Genomic DNA, 18,475 nt, shown 5'->3' with positions numbered 1-18,475 from the left:
GGAGCAATTAAAAACAGGTTCTGTAATGTACATGGTGAGAAAGGAAAGTAATAGCCAAATGACAGACAAGAAAGACCAATTTACCAAAATAAAAATGGAAGGTGTCCTAGAAGTGCTAAAATCCTGTTTGAATCCTAATCCTACAGGTCTGGACTGTCACTCCATTTTCTCTATGCCTTGCCAAATAGAGAAAAACTAGACTTTTATTTGGTGGCCAGAAAACAGTGTAGTTGAAGCCTACAGATCAGAGCAGGCTGTGGTAGAAGGGAGAATGTATGCAAAAAAAGTTATTTTCAGAAACAATTTCTTTAAAAGATAAAAAAACCCCACATGATAGTTGTAAAAATTAAGAGATTAAGTAAATTCTGTTCTGTGTGAATAAAGTACTTGTGATGGTGTCAGTATTTTATGAGTCTTACCACAAACTGCTTGACTACATGAGGTAAAAGGTAGAAAGAGAATTAATCAAATGTTTGTTGTTTCTCTGAAGACTCATATCGCAATCATACTGTGGGGAAAATGATAGCACATACTGGCAACACATCTGTTGATGATAAGCTACTCAATGGAGGTTCTTTTGCCCTGTTTTGCAAAGACCTGACATTGTAGTCTTGTGGACCTGACCAGTGTCTCAAATAGAACAGTAGGAGTCAATGTCTAAGTAGCTATGTACCCTTGGTGTCCTTGCTTGGGTTGTGCAGTTGCAACAATAGCAGAATTTGGCCTTTCTGAAAAGCTCATGGGGCTTTAGGATGTAATTCATGAGCTGGAACAAGACTGTTCTTGGCTCAGCAGAGAGGTTCTCCAAATCAGAGCTGCTCTTCACAAGAGGAGGGGCATCCAGCCTCCCTTGAGTGAGCAGTTGCAAGCATTCAACCTTGTAATTGGAGAATTCTACCTCCTTCCTTGGAGAAGCAGAAAGGACTTTCCCGTAAATTCTTCAAAGTGCCCCTTCTGGGGAAAGGAAGTTGTAACAGAGGAGCTCTGGCAATGCCCTGCTTGCATCCTTGGGATGCCCTCAGACCAGCCTAGCTTCAAGCCACAGCACAGTATAGAAGGAGCATTAGTTCCTTCATCAGTGTTTATCTCCATACATTGAGGAGTTGTCAAGTATGGTTGCTGAAAAATAGTTCAGACATGCCCATGGTATGTACGTATTAAGGACAGAGGCAAAGGTAGTAGTCAGGGACCAATGTCCACTTGCCTAAAACTTTTCTCGTGAATAGAGTAAGTTCCCATGTTGCCCATCTCCTTGCTGTGCTTCCTATGTTGTGTCTTCTATCAGGTATTCAGAAGTTGAACATGGTGAAACTGGAAATAGTGTAGAGGGACCAAAGATATTTAATTGCCTAGTGCTTGCTGGTGATGGATTATTGTATAAGCTATGTCAAGGATCACTTGAGTACAGAAATAGAAACTTTACATACTTAGATGAGCAAAGATGTAGAGTACCTGTCTTTTTAATCATAAGATAGCATGAAGAAATGTGTGTTGTCTGTTTGATGCAGCTGTTACAGACAGAGTAGCTAAAAAGGGGCTTGATTGAACACCTGCTGGGTGAATTTTAACTGTAGTTGGACTGAGGCAGGTTCTGAAGAGCTGGGGAAAAAATGAGATGCCATGGCATAGGGTTATTCACCTCCCTGGCAGGAGTTGCACCTGCTGTTAATAAGACTGTTTTTTATGTCAGGGATCTTCGACTGCTTCCAGACACTTTAGGAATCAGTGTACTTGAGCACATTTTCCATCTGCATTCAAACCAAAGGCCAACCTTTTTCTCCCTAAAGTGGAAGCTGTTGCTGCCAGGTGCATCTTTTGTTCCTTTGATACTGGAGCTGATGGTAGGCACTCAAATTGAGAAGCAGGAGCAGAGCTGAGAAGGCATGCTTGCCAAGAGGCACTTTATGATCAACCAAGTTTCTTTACTATTCCGTATCAGCTGCATTGAATTCTGCTTCTGGAGGCTTTTATGATACTATATTAGATGGTGGACTGAGGACAATGTACTCTTTCGGTCTGTCTTTCTCTACCCTTCCCCTCTCCCAAGAAATCACCCTGCTCACATTCCTTGAATTAAAGAAAGGCATGGGAGGTAACCCAACCTTATTTTCCTCTTTCTATTGTTTTTAATGTTTAATTCCCTTCCTTAATTCTTGTGGTTAGATAACTTCTAGCATTGTAATTCCTGTTGTTTAGATCTGATGTGTGTGTAGCTGGATGAAATCTTGATTAGATGCTAGCATGTGACCCATCTGTAGTGGTAGGAAACAGTGGGGAAGATAAATATGCTCCAGGGAGTCCAAGTCCTGGATATTCACTTGCATCAAATACCTAAGTCCAATAAAGCTTGGTGCTGATTTTCTAACCAGTTTCTCTTTGAAAGAAGCACAGCTTGCTCTGAACTAATTAAATAGCCACATATAAGATAGTTCTTCCTGATCTGTTCAGAGCTGATAATCAGATATAGCAATATTACACTGTAAAAGTGATACTTTAAGGGCAAATTGGATCTGTGAAGTTGGGCCCTCATGCTAGGAAATGTGACACGTTGCCTACTGAGCCTTGTTTGAAACTGGTAAAAACTTGCTTGAGAGCTGATAAACATCATTCAGCATTTAGGTGGCCTCTGCGGCCTCAATTCACTTTCTTTATTTAAGGCAGTCCCAGGACAAAGTGTTTAACACTTGTATTCTCCGCCAGCAAGGTGTAGCAGCAGAGACTGTTTGGTTCTTTTCAGACCGGACAGGTGAAGGGACTGTACGCTTAGTTGTTATTGAGCAGAATTATTTTTGCAGCAGAAAAAACAGTGGGAAAGAAATAGTGTTTGATTTCAGCTTCTTTAAGAAGGAAATGTGTAATCATTCCAGAAAAAGTGCAGATGTCTGTTCTTCTCTGTCCATAACTTATTAGTTCTGGCCCTCTGTTCTGATTTCTGCTTCTCCATCTCCATTTCCCTCTTCTGTCCTGTCCCTTTTGGTTTGGATTCTGCCTCTTCTGAGGTTCCACCACACTCTCCCTTCTCTCTCACATTTTTTTGGGGGGTGCGTGTTTTCCAAAACTACAGAGGCACTGTGAAATTTCCAGTTAAAAATGAATGCAACAAACAAACTGATAACTGCATGAGAAATTACAACAAACTTAGCAGTGGTTGGTGCTCTTTGTGATGACTTTGTCATGCCTATATGATGCCTGGCATTATGCCAGTGGCTTAGCATCACATTGATATAGTTGGTTTTGTCAGTTGATTTCTGCTACAAATTTCTGAAATAGTTTCTTAAAAAGGATTAGGGTTTGGAGGGTCTTTAGTCATAACAAACATGATACATCTGTGTTGGTGTATTTTGTTTTTTTTTCTTTTGAGTTACATAACTATTTTCTAGAACTTCTGATGGAACCATTTTGAGAAACTTTTCTACTCTTTGTTTGGGAAAGGTATTTGACATTCTCAAAAGTGCAGTTCATTAGTTTTTGAAGACTGTCTTGGAGACCTCATTGTATGAAGGAAGTCAATGGCAGAAAAGACCCATTTAAGTTTTTGTTGTAGTCTGTTCTGTTTCTGAATTCTCCTGGATTTGCGTTGCATATCTGGAATTACGACTTTCACCATCCTTTCACTTTTTTCTTCTAGTAAACTGTTAGTTTACTAGCTCGGCAGCAGGATGCGTATTAGAGCATTTGGGCCTTCTGTGCACCAGCTGATATATCAGTTACCACTGCTATCTGTCAGGGACCACCTGCTTCGCCTTTGAAGGCATATCTCATATTTGCTTATGACTGATTATCAGAAAACACTAAGACGTGTTTGATGAGATAAGATCTTAGAGGTATAATTAATAATTTTGTCTAGTTCTTTCTGTCTTAAGTTGATAGAGTTAAACTGATAAGAGTAGAGAACTAGATCCAATATTTTTATCCTATCAAAAGCAGCTTAGGAGCTCCCTATTGGATTTAGACTGACAAATGCTATCACATTGTGGTAGCATGGCAAAGAACCAATCTGTGATTTCAAACCACAGTCATGGATCTGATCATATACTGAAAGATTTTACACCACTTTGTACCATTTTTTATTATTATTATCTCTTGATAAATTCTTTATTTGTTTTTGTGTCTCTCATTTCCCATTCATAAAGGCAATAACTGTACCTGGTTTTCAGTAGGTAGCAAAACCTCTCTTAGCTATGCTTTCCCTCTTTAAACAGTTATTTATCCAGTTACCTTTCATGTTTGAGGTATTTTTCATAAACTCATTTTTTTTTTAAGTATACTAATAAATTGCTACGTAATACAAGTGCAGATTTTTCAAAGGCTTATTAGGCAAGGCTAAGTGCACAGGTACTGTATTCTTGGAAATTAAGAATTTAATGCCATGACTAAACATTCAAGCAGTGATGCAAAACAGCTGTTGATGGCAGGGAAAGTAAATTGCAAGCTAATTTATGATCAGTATTGTCCACTCCAAGAAAAGTAAGTGTCTCTTTGGGATATATTAAGAGAAATACTATCTATAATATAACAAAAGCAAGTAACGCTATTCAGTGCCCTTTAAACATCAACAGGATTGTTATATCAATTTTTGGATATGATAGTTTTCAAGAGTCAAGTGGGGAATGAACTACATGGTCTGTGAAGTCTCTTAGGTTCTTCGTTGTCTTGTTGTCCTATTACAAAAAAATTCTGATAATTGCACCCTATTTTTTTCTGTCTGTCTTCTTCAGATTAGGTTACTTTAAATACTCATATTTCACTCTTTTTCAAAGTCCAGTTCTGTGGTGTAGAGTATCCTCTTGGGAAGGTTAGTATGATATTAGGTCTATTTTAAGTTCACCTCAGAAAACCTATTCAGCTGCATAATCTCTGGTAATGATCTTTGGGAGAGTAAAAGTACATGCTCAATTACAGACTCAAAATTTTCCGCTAGCTACAGAAATGTGGATTTATTTCCTTTATATCCTGCCCAGTTCTCAGAAGACCCGGCTTATTTCAATTGTCAGAATTCAAAGACTCTTCCAAACTGTATCTCCAGCAAAGTGAGGTTGATTTGTTTGTTTCTGTTAAACATTTTAATTTTTACAGTATTATAATGCTAATATTTTCAGCATAATCATCTTATACTTTTGACAGCAAGAAAAAGCAGGTTTAAGATCCTAGCAAAAATAACCTTCGGCTATAGCATATCTTGATTCAAGAATCCAGCTTTCTGCATTTCATAATGCTTACAGAAATTAATGATACAGTCCTGTGGTATGGGACTTGGATAATGTTTTCAGTACATATGTCTTAAAAGTAGACCTTGAAATGTCTTCCTTGAGATACTGCAAAACAATTAAGACTTTGCCCTGTAATATACACTGTGGAAAGATCATGTAGTAGCAATGTAACCAAATTGTTGGAGCTATCAGAAAAGAACGGGGTTCATCTTTGCTAATTTGAAAATAATCATTTGGTTTGATCCTGGAACCATGAGGCCATGTGTTTGTGTGTATGTTTGGGGGAAAGACGGAACTGGGAAGCTGAGAAGAAAGTCCAGGGTGAATAATAACAAGAGTTACTATATAAAGAAGGCAGAGTGGAAAACATATGAAGAGTGAAGTAGCACAGCTCCAAAGGCAGAGAGAAAAGTGGTTGTGTATAATGAAATAAAGGCAGGCTAAATTGTGTTGTGCTGTTTTTATTATAAAGTGAGCTAGTCATAACCAATGTCGTTAGGTTGTCTGACACTTTTCTTTATAACTTGTCTTTATAAACAATTCTGAAGAGTCTTTTAAAGCTTCTCTGTAAAATCTTCGTTGTATTATGGTAGACCTTTGAAATTCAGTATGACGAAGCTGAAGGCCAAGGAATGTGCCTTCAAGCTGTCTGTTGTGCTCAGTTAAAATTTGGTTGGAAATTTGCCTACTGATAACTTTTCTGTTGTTGAAACCAAATCTGTTTAGAGATCAGTATGCTCAACTGCTCAAGCAGCCAGACCATAAGATATGGTAATGAATCTTGGACTTCTATGCAACCTTTCTCATTCAAAAGTAAGCTTAGTTTACTGTAATAGCTGGCAAAATTGCACATAAGCTTTTAAAGGAAGAGTATTCAGCTGTGATCCAGTCAGATCCCTTATAGACTAATTTATATGTTAGTGGTGGCTGTGCTCAATGTTTGCTATTTGCTACAAATGCTGCTCCTTCACCTCATCTGGTACAAGCCACTGCTTCAGTTCAAGAGTTCAAACTTTGCTGGTGGTGCTTGGTAGGTTTTGTTTATTAAAAATATATGTTGGGATAGGGATGTTAATAGGAAGGAGCATAGCTTGTGGGCAGCTACCCTGGCTTGATTTGATATCCAGCAACAGAAGAAGAAAGGTCTTTAAATCAAAACCAAAAATCCATCTGTATTCCATTCTTTCTCCAATTTTACATTTCTTTCCAAACAAACAAAACCAGCATAACTCACCACCTCCTAAAAACACACATTCTAAATGCTTGGGAAATAACAATTTTTACATCCTACATACCATATTTAGGGCGCTCACTTCTGCCTGCTGAGCAACTGGAGAACTTTCTCTTTTCCCAGATAAATAAGACTTTCATGTAACTAGATAAATATTTTTGTTTTCCCAGTGACCTGGAGGTGACGCCTGTGCTTAAATGACTATGGAAGATAAGGGGTGATGCACTGCCTGTATCTGAGTCCAGGAGTCCCAGAAATATTCCCAGAAACACTGACCAGGGTACAGTGTGATGGGAAGGGAGGGAGCAGAGGGATGTTAATCTTCATGATTTTGCTTATTTAGTACAGATATATTTTCTCATAGCTGTTGCAAGTAACCACAGGTCTTGGGAACGTACTTCTCTGTGAAGAGTGTTTGCTGGCAGCATGTAGGCTGTTGGGAAAGGCAGACACCCCTTGCCAGGGGGATGGAGACGGCAGGTAGTGGCAGCCACAGAGGTGACTCTGAAGGACTGGGATCCTGCAGGACAGGCTGCAGAGGCCTCTTCTGCTGAGATGATGTAGGCAGTATGACTGCCAGGCACAACCTGACCCAAACCAGAAAAAAAAGTGCAGAAAATTGAACAAAATCCTCTTCCCATCATGGGTCAAATCAGCATATGTATTTGCTTGTTGAGTTAGTTAGCGTATATTAAATAAAGTTTCGTGTATGTTTCAGTGTAGTGGACTAATCTTAAGAGGGCCTGACAGAAAACCTAAGCATTTGGCTTCCTTTCCTCACATACCTTCCACCAGATAGGAAGGAGGGTATAAAAGATGAATCAAGCATGTTTCTTGACCTTTCTCCTCATTGAATACAGCTCCTTTAGTTTCAGAGGCATTGTGGGAAATCTTGAAAACATGACCAGACTTCTTAATCTAATTTCTATTTGATTACAATGTTTTCTATTAACACTTTTTAAATTAACACCTATTCTATCTTTTTACATGAACAGTTCCTCCTGCCTAGGGAGCACACAGGCAGGTGGGACTGGTGTGAAGACAACTCAAACTCAATCGTACTTATAATAATTTGTAGAACAACTAATTTTGCTGAAATACCAGAGCTTTGATTAATTTTCTTAACTAAAGTAAATGTCTAAATTGCCTAAGCTATCATGCATCTGGGCAAATTTTGTACAGTTGTCAAAATTATCTTGACATAATTTGTGTGTGAAGATGTTTAACCCACCGACAGCTGTGAGTCATGCACAGAAAGTCTAAGAGCTTTTATCCACTTTTGTGACCTCAGAGAGATGTATCTAATGTTTGAAGTCCTGTTTGAAGACCTTTTATTTCAGTGAGATTGTATTTGATTGCTCAAGTCTTTGACAGAGAGGTACCTCTATGGATAAGAAATAAACACCACTTCCAGAGGGGTGAATTTACTCATGGTACAAATGCATTTTCGCTAGGGTAAGGTTAAGTGAGCTAGACTGTGAAACATGCCCTGACTAACCCCCTGTGCAGTATTGCCCATGAAAGCTGTGGCAATCCCAGCCCTCCATTGCTACCATGTTGTTCTTCTGGAGGTTGCCACAGCAGATTTGAAACTGGCCAAACCTGCAGCTTGTACTCAGCTGTCTGTGCTGAGGAGAGGCATCTGGCTGATGTACCATCTCTTAAGATAAGAAGCCATTGGAGTTGGAGGCGGCAGCCTGGTTACAAAGATTTAAGAGGTGATACGTTAAATAATAAAGCGGGGGTTGAATTGTAAGCAGGGAAAGGGAAATGTCCCTGTTTCAGTGGAAGAAGCCTTCCCTTAAGCTGTTTTTAGGGTCTCACTCTTGCATCCAAGGGCCACTGGATGTTTCCCCTCGCATGGCAGCTTCCCACGTGACTGTGTCTCCCACTTAGCCGTGGGCTGTCAGCTTGCTTCATCTGATTCACCGTCAAGAGTCCTCACATGAAAACCAGTGCTGATTTGTAGCATATAGAGTATGTGAACTGTGAGGATGCGCAGAAACTTGGCTGCCACAGAGATTCAGTGAGGCTGGACAATAGGACCCAAGAGTCTCCTTCCCTACTATTTTACTGCTAGTGAAGGGCTGCACTTCTTCCCACCAGGCTGTGCCACATACAGAGGATGCTTTGCTGGGATAATGATAGAGTTCCAGGAAAATTTAGACAGAGAAATACTTCTTTTAGCTGGGGTTACGCCAAGATCTGGTCAGGACAGTATATTCTCCTCTTAACCTTATTGCTCAGTAACCAAAGAAAATAGGACCTCACTGAAATCCCAGCAGAAAAAATAATAAATTATTTTTATTTTTTTTAATTAATTAATATTAATAAAACAGTCATGGGGAAGTAGGATGTATCAGTTTAATATAGCAATGTTTCCTCCTGAGATGCTTACTAAAATTACATCTGCGTTGGTAATGTTTTGTTCTTTAATAAAATGGGGATTTAAAAGTGTTATTTGTAATAAAACCTCAAATCTGTAACCCAAAGTACGTACTGCATTCTGTATGATAATAAGAATATCAGTGGGAAAGAATGCACAGAACATTTGCAATTGCAGCAATCAATAAATTAATTAAAATGGTGTAGAAAAAGGTTCAGACATTAATATTAAGAAAGCAGCATCAAACATTTTGATGTCCCCTGAAACAACTTGAAGAATTGAAAAATAGAAAAATCTGATTTTTTTTGCTCTGGATGAGGGGTGTAGTATTTCATGTCTAGCTGCAACTATATATTTAGAAATTAAATTAGGTAATTATTCTAAAGAAAGAATGAATTTACGTGGCACAAAATACTTGCTTGTGTTTCGCTTAGGAGAACAGAGCATCACATCTAAGAGAAGAACATATACTAGACTGGAAAGGTGAGATGGTCACTGAAATACACAGAACAGATACCTTCAGTGTCATGTTTTTGTTGACTATAATTCTTGGACAGAGACATTCACAAGTGGCATAAAGATTTTTTCATGTTTTCAGCCAAAATACTACTGCTTCACTCTCAGCAAGTTAACTTTATGCTGAATGTAGAATCTAGCTGAAAGATTAAAGGAGACAGCTTTTGCTCCTTGTAGGCTTCCCAAATAGGAGGACTATGCAAAAAAGTTTCAGAAGTATTTCTGCAAAGAAATTTTTTTCTTCTCAATGTCAACTGAATAGATTTACTGCGTATTATAGAGCATCACTAACAAATTTTATTACTCTGGGATAGTTAAATTACACTATGACTTAGGGAAGCATTTAAGCTTTCAGAGCTGGTTTCAGTAGCATTACTCATGTGCATAAAGTGGACTTAGAGAAGTCTCCGGAAGATTGTGGCTGTAACCGGTTTTCTGTTCTGCCTGAGATCAAAGTGAGTGGTTGCTGCACAGAGGCAACAGAACACAGGGGGAAGGCACCATGTAACAATGTCAGATTTGTTCTTAGACTGGTGTGTTGATGGAATCTTTTGTTGTTGCAGTAATTTCAATTACTCAGTAAAAGTACTTGTCACGTTTAAAATAAAAACCTTCTAATTTCTTTACTGGTACTTACTCTGTCCTTTACTGGCCAAGTACTGGGAGAAGACCATATGACTTTTAACTGTTTAATTATCTTTCTAGCATAATCAACAAGTTTTCACTATCTTAGTACTTTGCTAATTGTAGCTCTGGGAAATAAAAGATGTTGTTGTATATACAGCACAAATACATGAGTAATTTGATCTTGGAGCCAGCTGATGTTGTCTTTCGTTTTAATTTTCATTATGCCTTTGGCTCTGTAGCCACTCCAATTTTTATATTAGGTAGTAGTATATAAAAAGGCAATAGAGGGTTAATTGCTGTTCAGGGAAAGTGTTTAAAACCAGTACTAGCTATACCTTATAACAACATTTTTTCATAATGTTTATGCTTTTTATCTTTAGAATTTATCTGTACTTGCAATTCCGGATTGTACACATAGGTGCTGTAGAAATAGCTTGGATAGTTAGAGCTTTTGTAGTCCATCATATTTTTGTCCTTACATTGTTTCAGATGAGTATTAAAGATTTCATAGTAATTATTCACAGTTTAAAAAAGGAACTCACAAAAAGCAAAGCTAATTTCTGTGTCTGCCCCCACAATTAATAATTGGACCACTTTGTCAATTCAGTATACAATCACTATGAAATGTAGTCTAGAAACTCAGTTATGTGCTTTTAACCTAGTTGTTGCATTGATAATTGCTTTAGCAAAAAAGTTACTGCTAGATCTGTATCACAAGAGCTGGAAAGCAGAGGCAGAGCAGTGTCACATTCTGGAAAGAAGGGATATGTAGTTAGTTTGTTGTTTGCTGTAGCTTGTTTTGCATGACTTTTTAATCTCCATGTGTGTACTTTCCTTCTTGTGACAGTTTTACAGCTCCACAATAAAAGCTTAAAATGTAGTTGTTTTCAAAATGAGACTTTATGAAATATCAGAACAATATTTTGATTTAAATGAAAAATAAATAGAAAAACAAAATACTGATTAGTGGTGTTGGAAACTAACAGAGAATAGCCTAGTGCTGTGATCTCAGAACAGAAATAACCCTGAGCCTCCTCTGCATGAGAAGTGGACCAAAGCCGAGTAACTTGGCAAAAAACAGAAGCTGTGATTCTTGTAATGAGCAGTGATATTCCAAGGAATATGGGCCACCTTCTTGTGTCAGTAGCCACCCTTGTTTGCTGTGGCAGAGGTAGGGAATTAACAAAATTTATCTCGACACTATCCCTCTTAAGCATGTTGTTGTCTCTTAGTTACATACTGAATAGCATCTGGTGTTTGAAGAATAATCAAATAGAAACACAGCAGGGAGAAGCATTGATGCAAGCTGATACTTTGTCTTCTTGGGGTGGTCTGGAAGCTCTCCCCTGGTCACCATCCCACTTCTTCCTCAGCCTGGCCTGAAATGCCCAAAACATCAATTTTGTAACAATAGTGTCAGGCCAAATTTAGCTCTCAGTTTTGATTTTGTAATACCAGGTTTTCATAACTCCTAGAGCACGTGGAACTAAGCTGTTTCCATCTCTTTTTTTTCCTTCAATCACCAAGGGAAAAAGTATTGAGAACAGTTTCCTGTGGGAGATTCAACAAAAGCATTGCAGTGCTCCGTTTGTGCAATGAAATCAAAGTGACTAGAAACTGTCTGGTCTGTTTTGTTGTCTGAGGTTGAGTGATCTATTATTTCAGTAGAACTAAGATGTCATGGTGATTTTTGAAAACCCCTCATAGTAGACAGATTTTTCTTAGGTACTAAATCACCTTTAAAAAAACTGCCTCGGTAGCACCAGGATAATAGCATTTCTCTGCCACACGCAAATGCTGTAAGAGTAAATATATGAGTTTATGAAATACTCAAAAATGGCAATACCACAGGCAGGTTTAATAGCATATCTAGGAGTTACATGTAAGTGAAATTGTCTTTCATAAACTGTTATTTTCCAAAATCAGAAGGGTTGGAATCCTTTTAGTCTAAATTTCTAGCTAGGCAGGGGAAGGAAATCAACTACAAAATAGACAACTATATTTTCCCATTGCCTTGAACAGCTCTTCAAGCACAGATTGTCTGAAATAGTTGCCATAATATGTTTTTACTTTTCAGGCCATGGAGCTTAGGGAATCATTTTTTTAATATCTATATCATCTCTTTCCTCCTGGGACTGAAGCTGGTTACCATAGTAAAATGGCAAGGAAGCTGATAAGCAAGTAGTACCATTTGGCAAACAGGTTATAAATTTAATTTATTAAGACAGAGGACTGTGGAAAAAATCAATTACATTAGAAATATTTTTCTTTTCTTTTTTTTTTGCATTATTTTATTTGAAAATACCTGTGAGGAAAATTATTGTGAACAGATATTGAAAAAAATGCTCTTGCTCACATAACAAGTGTTGCTGCAAATAGTAAAAGCTTCAATTTTAAATCTCTGCAGAGCTTTGATACTTTCAACGTTACACTGAGATTTCTCCCCTTATGTTTCAGGGTGTTGCAAAGATGCCATACTGTGAATTAAATGAGCTTCTGCTTAACAGAATAAATATGGATGTCTGTCCCCTGCTACTTAAAAATTACATTGCCATACAGTTTTTGTTCCTACTTGATGAAGCATGGTCATCTGAGTCTGTCTTGTAAATCAGTCTGTGAAGTCCATTGGATTTGTGAAAAATGACGTCAGAGAGTGCTGAAAAGTTGGATTGCATTGTATTCCACAAACATTATCAATAATATCAAGTCTGATGATGTGTTCTGTACTCCCCTTTGACAATATTGGCATTGATGCACAATATGAATTGCATGCCTTGAACTGTACAGTTTGGCTATTTAAGGCATCATCACAACAACAGTATCATCATGGGTGGGCCCCACCTGGGGGACTTTTTGTGGGCACTGAGATATACTGAAAGAGAGCTTGTTTTCAGGACTGAGGTGTTGTGTTCCTCTTTTCTGCTCAATTAACTTTTGATATATTGCCTGCTATCTGAACCACATGTTGTGCAAGAGTTGAGTTGCTGTTTTCGGGAGTTTATCTTGAGTTTCTACTATACACTTTGTTGTGAAGTAAAGTCTCAGAGTCTTGGGATTAAAAAAGAAAACTTCATATTTCCTTAAAATCTTTTGTGCTCTCAGTTTTATCCATCTCAGATATATGGTGCATGCTTATGCTGTTTCATATGCCCTGACGAATTTTCTACTCGGTGCACAACTGAATAGCTTCAGTAGAGAGGATTTGGGAGTCTTGCTGTAATCCGGCCATGCAAAAGATGCTATTTAGTGTTAACCCCTTTGAGCCCATATTAACTGTATTGAACTCGTAGAAGTGGTGTTCACTGGCTGTGGGTTGCAATCAGTGCATCCATGGAGCAGGAATCAAAGTAACTCCTAGGAAAGCCCTATTTTGGGTCCCTTTTTAAGCTGTTTCTTCATTATAATAAGCACTAGTGGTTTTTTTATACTAGATGGGGATTTTTCATTCCTAAAAATGATCATTATCAGTCAAAAAATACCATCAAATGGCCATTGGATGCAGCGCTAGGTTGGGTAACTGGGCAGGATCTGGGTGCAAGTTGGCTGCTGTCTGATGAACCTTGGGGGAGAGATGGAGGACCTTGGATCTGGCAGGATCCAGCCAGCCTTAGAAAGAGCTGAGTCAGAATATAATTTTGAAGGGAATGTGTGAGCTTCAGGATCAGGAGTTATTTCATGTTGACGTGTATGGCCTGCACCTTCAACAACCCTACCTATGCAAAATGTGGGCTCTTTGGATGGAGAGAGCCATCTGTAGGGGATGAGAATAGTTTCCTCCTTGGAAACCAGTTATCTGCAAATACAGATAGCTGACATTGATGATAGTCACCAGTGGTTATCTATAATCTGCATGTTATTGTACTGTATAGTGTGATACGTAAGTGTGGGAACCCACTGCGGGGACATAGCCCAAAATGCAGCACTTTGATGCAGGAGCTTGGGGAGTTAGAGTGTTGCTGTCTACTGGCAGCTGTCCACAGAGAGAAATCCTCAACTGGCTGTAGCACAAGGTATTGCTTATTTTAGCGGAAAGATAAAAGTTTTCTGCCTAAATCCTGTTTCGAGGCAGAGTTGTTAATAAAATTAGTGTTACTGTCCTGAGCGCGTGGATGTAGTCAAAGAGTTAGAGTAGTCCCAGTGGGATTTCTCAGACGGGTTGTTGCTCTTTGGGATGTGGGTCCATGTTTAACATGGAGGTGGCTCCTCTCTCCTGCACAGTGACCAGGTTGCTTTGGGGAGTCCTGAGCACCCCCTGTGAGCAAAGAGCTTGAGGAGTGCCTGCCACTCCTGCCCTTCAGAGCTTGGCCCTGTATTTTCAGGGAGTGGGCTTGCCTGGAAATTACTTTTTTTTTTTATTCTGCAGTAAAGAAGTGTTAAAGGCGAAGGGTCTATTTGGACTCATTAGGGAATACAGCAAAGATCTCTATTTTTAAGAATCTTGCAGGTCTGATGACAGACTTTCCCCCTAGAAGAGATGAGAGGTGTTTTGAATAAGTCTTTCCTCAAGAGGAGATCCAGCACAGTTTCTGCAGCTCCTAAAAAGTTACACTGTGACTGACCTCTGTCAAAGGAAATGTTTACATGATACCATCGGAAGCCGTTTTGAACATTTTGCATGAACCAAATGCCAGCAATGGGCATGGATTTTTTTTTTTCCTATTTTTTTTTAAAATAGCTGAGAAATGAAAGATTGTGACACTGTTTTTCAGCAAAAGTTATATGACTGCTTCCTTACAAAATATAACCCATGCGGAAGCAGAAGAGCTATGTAGCTTTTCCTTTGTGCTTGTCCGTTCCAAATATGCTTCAGACTTCACAACTCTTTCTGGAGTCATGTTCACAGAAATGTATAGAATGTTTTTGTGTCTTTTTTCTTTTAGCTAGTAGCATAAAATTTTAAGTCGAAACTAGTTTAAAAAATTTTTTTTCAGTTTCAGTTTCTCTTTAACCTTATGCATACCAACATTTTCCCTTAAGTATTTTAAGTGCTACTTCAAAATAATGGTTTCTTTGATATGTTTTCAGGCCAGATATGTAGGTACACAAAAATGGAAATATTTGTGTTCCTCTGTCAGATCTGTTTGTACGAGTCTTACTAGCTGACAGAGCAAAGATGCATTTTTTTATATATTTTGTCACAGATGCTCCAAGATACTGAATTACCAAAAGCAAGATTACAGAACTACCAGTGGAATTGTATTTTTTACCAGTGAAGTAATACATAGTGTTAAAAATGTATATTTGGGGCCATATATGACAATATTATATTTTAAAGACTAGAGAGATAAAATACACTGGAATTAAGAGCTTGAAGTTTAAGCATGGCTTGGATTAAGGAGCTGTGGAAGGGCCTGTGTTCTGGCTGGTGCTTTGTTTCTGATGGCAGGTTTCCAAAGTGTAACCAAGTATTTTTTTTTCTTTCTTTTTTTTTCTTTTGTTGCAGCTGGTCTCCAATGTTCTCATCTTCTCCTGTACAAACATTGTAGGCGTGTGTACCCATTACCCAGCAGAGGTGTCCCAAAGACAGGCTTTCCAGGAGACCAGGGAATGCATACAAGCCAGGCTTCATTCTCAAAGGGAGAACCAGCAGCAGGTAAGAGCAACAATGGGAAATAAAAAGTGAAATTGCTACAGTAGAATTAGCATGCAAAATGTTCCTGTAGGATGGGATTTGCAGGCCTCTTGCTTCTTGATTACTCCAAGCAAGAACAGGCTGATGGTAGAGGGCAGGATTTTTAAAAGTTTGAAAGAGAGCTCAGGGGAGTTTTTTTTTCCCCAATGCCCTGACAGACTTCTCCACAGACTTCAGCATATCCTGTGGTCTATGTTCCGCAGATTAAAATTACACAGTATGCAGAGTCTGCATAGTTTTTTTTGAACCCATCATTGAAGCCATGTGTTGAATGTACAAGCAGTGCACAGGGTTCAGACTGACGCTCTTTGTAAGGTCAAAGCGTGATGTGTTTGTCAGCAAAGCCACTGCCACAGGTAGCTCTAAGGAAGGTTTCAGAAGTGAAAGGTAAAAATTGGTCCACAAAACATACTGTCCCTTGATACCTCCAGAGAGGGTCCTTTTCCTGCCTTTCACAAAGGTTCCCACCTGCTTGCACACCTCTGTATACCTTATAGGCCTCAAGTGAATTGTATTTGTTAAAAAAGTTAAGATTCATCACCAACTTAGGTGTGGTTTTGCTCTAAAAAGACCTGTTGATGCCATCATACAGCCTAGCTGTCAAGGGTACCGAATGTTACCACTCTCCTAATTCATTCGGGGGTTCTTTTGCAACGGATCTTTTGTGTCCTCAAGCTTAGATACAAAAGACCTTTTGGGGCAGCTTGACTATTCCCTTGCCAACACATTTCTGCACTGCAGTACTTCTTGTGGTGGTCTGCCCAGTCCAATTTGAAATGAATCGTGAAACGGGGCTTCCACTCTTCCCTTGGGAGGTATCTCAGAGCTTGGTTGTGGGTTTGAGGAAGAGGTCAGAGGAATGAATCAACTGGAGTGTCTTTGCATCTCTGTGGCAACACACCTTAATTTTCCCTCGTGTCTCAGCCCACCTGCATTTATGGATTTGTCTTTTGGCAGTGTTTCACAAAGTACTTCCGGCTGATATACTTGCTGTTTAACCCTTACTGTGAAATAACCTGTACATGTGCCTTATTTTGATAGTATATGTATGAAAATGAGATTCATGCTCAAGGATCCTTTTTCCTTTGTAATGAATGTGGTCTCAGAAAGATGAAACGAGCAGCCGCTCCTCCTTCCACACCTTGAAATGGAGGAAAGGATTGAGCCAAGAGAATACCCCATTTTACTGATTGACTACAGCTCTGTCATCCTGCTGAGAGACTGCCTTTGCAGCATGGCTCAAATGCTTGCGCTGTTCTGGATTTAGAAACTTCTGTGTCAGAAGTACCCAATGAAATAGCCCTGACAAATGCCCTGGCTTTATGCCTTTTTCTTCTTTTCCTCCCCAGAAAGCACTATGCTATACAGAGGAAAGCCAGAACATCAGAAAAACATGGGTCAAAGCCAGTCACTTAGAAGTACTTTCTAGTACTTCCAGCAGTAACTGTGGGTCCTGGCAGCTGGGGACTCCTAATAAGATTACTTGCTGCTACAGCCTGCACTGACATTGATCTCCAGGTTCATTTCAGATGAATCACTATGCATAATGCATTGAGATAATCTTGAGGTGATAGCAGACACAAACAAGGGCAGCTGAGCCCTCAGCTGGGAGAGGCAGTCTCCAAATAGGAGTAGAGGGATACGCAACTGCACAGCCCAACGATGTTACAGTTGCTTGCCTGTTTCTGGAGATCTGGTGATGATCCTGTGTACTGTTCTCTATTAAAGATGGGCAGATTATCTTGGGCAAAGGAATGTGTATTTTACTTTATTAAGCCTTTACCAGCATGCAAAATTAGCAAGAGAGTAAAGAAAAATCCAGAATGTCCAGTGCAGAAGAGATACTTCTTATGATTTAAGTATTTGAGGTAATCTATGGCAGAGCCATAACAGGAATCACTATTGCTTGCCCAGAATAAAATACTCCTGGATGAAAAAACAGGCATTCTCTACAATCTGTAGTGAGCAAATACTTAGGATTTGAGTAAGAGATAGGTTATTGGGACTGCACAGTTTTACTTCTGGCATTGCTTGTCTTTTGTGTCTGAAAAGTTGTTCTCTCCTTTTTTTCATCTCTTCATCACTTAACTTGTGGTGAAAGATAAGTCTTATTAAACCTGAAGACAAATGGATAGTCATAAGGCATTAAATATTTGTAGTGCTGTGAGGTCACCTTGGGAGAGTATGACACAAATAGTTAAAATTCCCATGTAGTACCAAGTTGTTGTAGGATCTGTGTGCCCATATATACATATATCTATATGTATGTATTTGAACAGAGTAGATCTGCATTGTACTCTTTCATCTGTGCCTGTTCTAGAGACTAGTGCTCCTTGGGATGCATGTGTTTAATGTATAATTCAGTGGAACTATACTTGCATCTTATTTTGAAGTGAGAATTATATATGAATTTGCTCTTGCTTTTTTTATCAGGTCAGAATGTTGCCTTGTTACACTTGTAAAACAGCAGTCCCAGTCACCTCACTGGTGCATACTAAGTGATTTTAGAGCGAGGGCTGCAGGACTTTCTAGTCATTGTAGCAAAATGAAAATTGTAGTCTAGTGGAGTCTTTAATTTCTGTGTTCCATTTGAAATAAAATGTAACAGGTTTGTTGTTTTGAAGGTCTTTGAACATGGCTTGTGCTTTACAAAGTCACTTGTTACAGCCTCCTCCTATTAGCTTCAGAGGTCATTTTCAGTGATTGTGATGCTGCCAACAAATAGAGTAAAGATAATGACCTGCTCTGTAATGTGGCTCAACTTCCTAATTAGTTGCCGCGAGAAGGGATGTTGTGGTACATGTATTTGTTTCACTTGATAAGCCTATATTACTCCCCAATTGTGATAGCTCAGAGTGATTAGTTCATCTCCT

General features: G+C 38.9%; 1 protein-coding gene across 2 annotated transcripts in view; it reads left to right on the top strand.

Moving 5' to 3' along the window:
• The window catches only part of ADCY5 (adenylate cyclase 5), a 223,838-nt gene that overhangs the window by 114,762 nt on the left and 90,601 nt on the right, over window positions 1-18,475 (top strand). For both annotated transcript variants that reach the window (XM_027804760.2, XM_027804753.2), the window contains exon 2: window positions 15,414-15,563. In XM_027804760.2, coding sequence (XP_027660561.1) covers window positions 15,414-15,563 — 150 coding nt within the window. The remainder of the gene's footprint in view (window positions 1-15,413; window positions 15,564-18,475) is intronic.

Source organism: Falco cherrug, chromosome 8, assembly GCF_023634085.1.
Source record: "Falco cherrug isolate bFalChe1 chromosome 8, bFalChe1.pri, whole genome shotgun sequence".
NCBI classification, from domain to species: Eukaryota; Metazoa; Chordata; class Aves; order Falconiformes; family Falconidae; genus Falco; species Falco cherrug.
The sequence above is the reverse complement of the archived record's forward strand: the minus strand, read 5'-3'. Positions and strand labels throughout refer to the sequence as shown.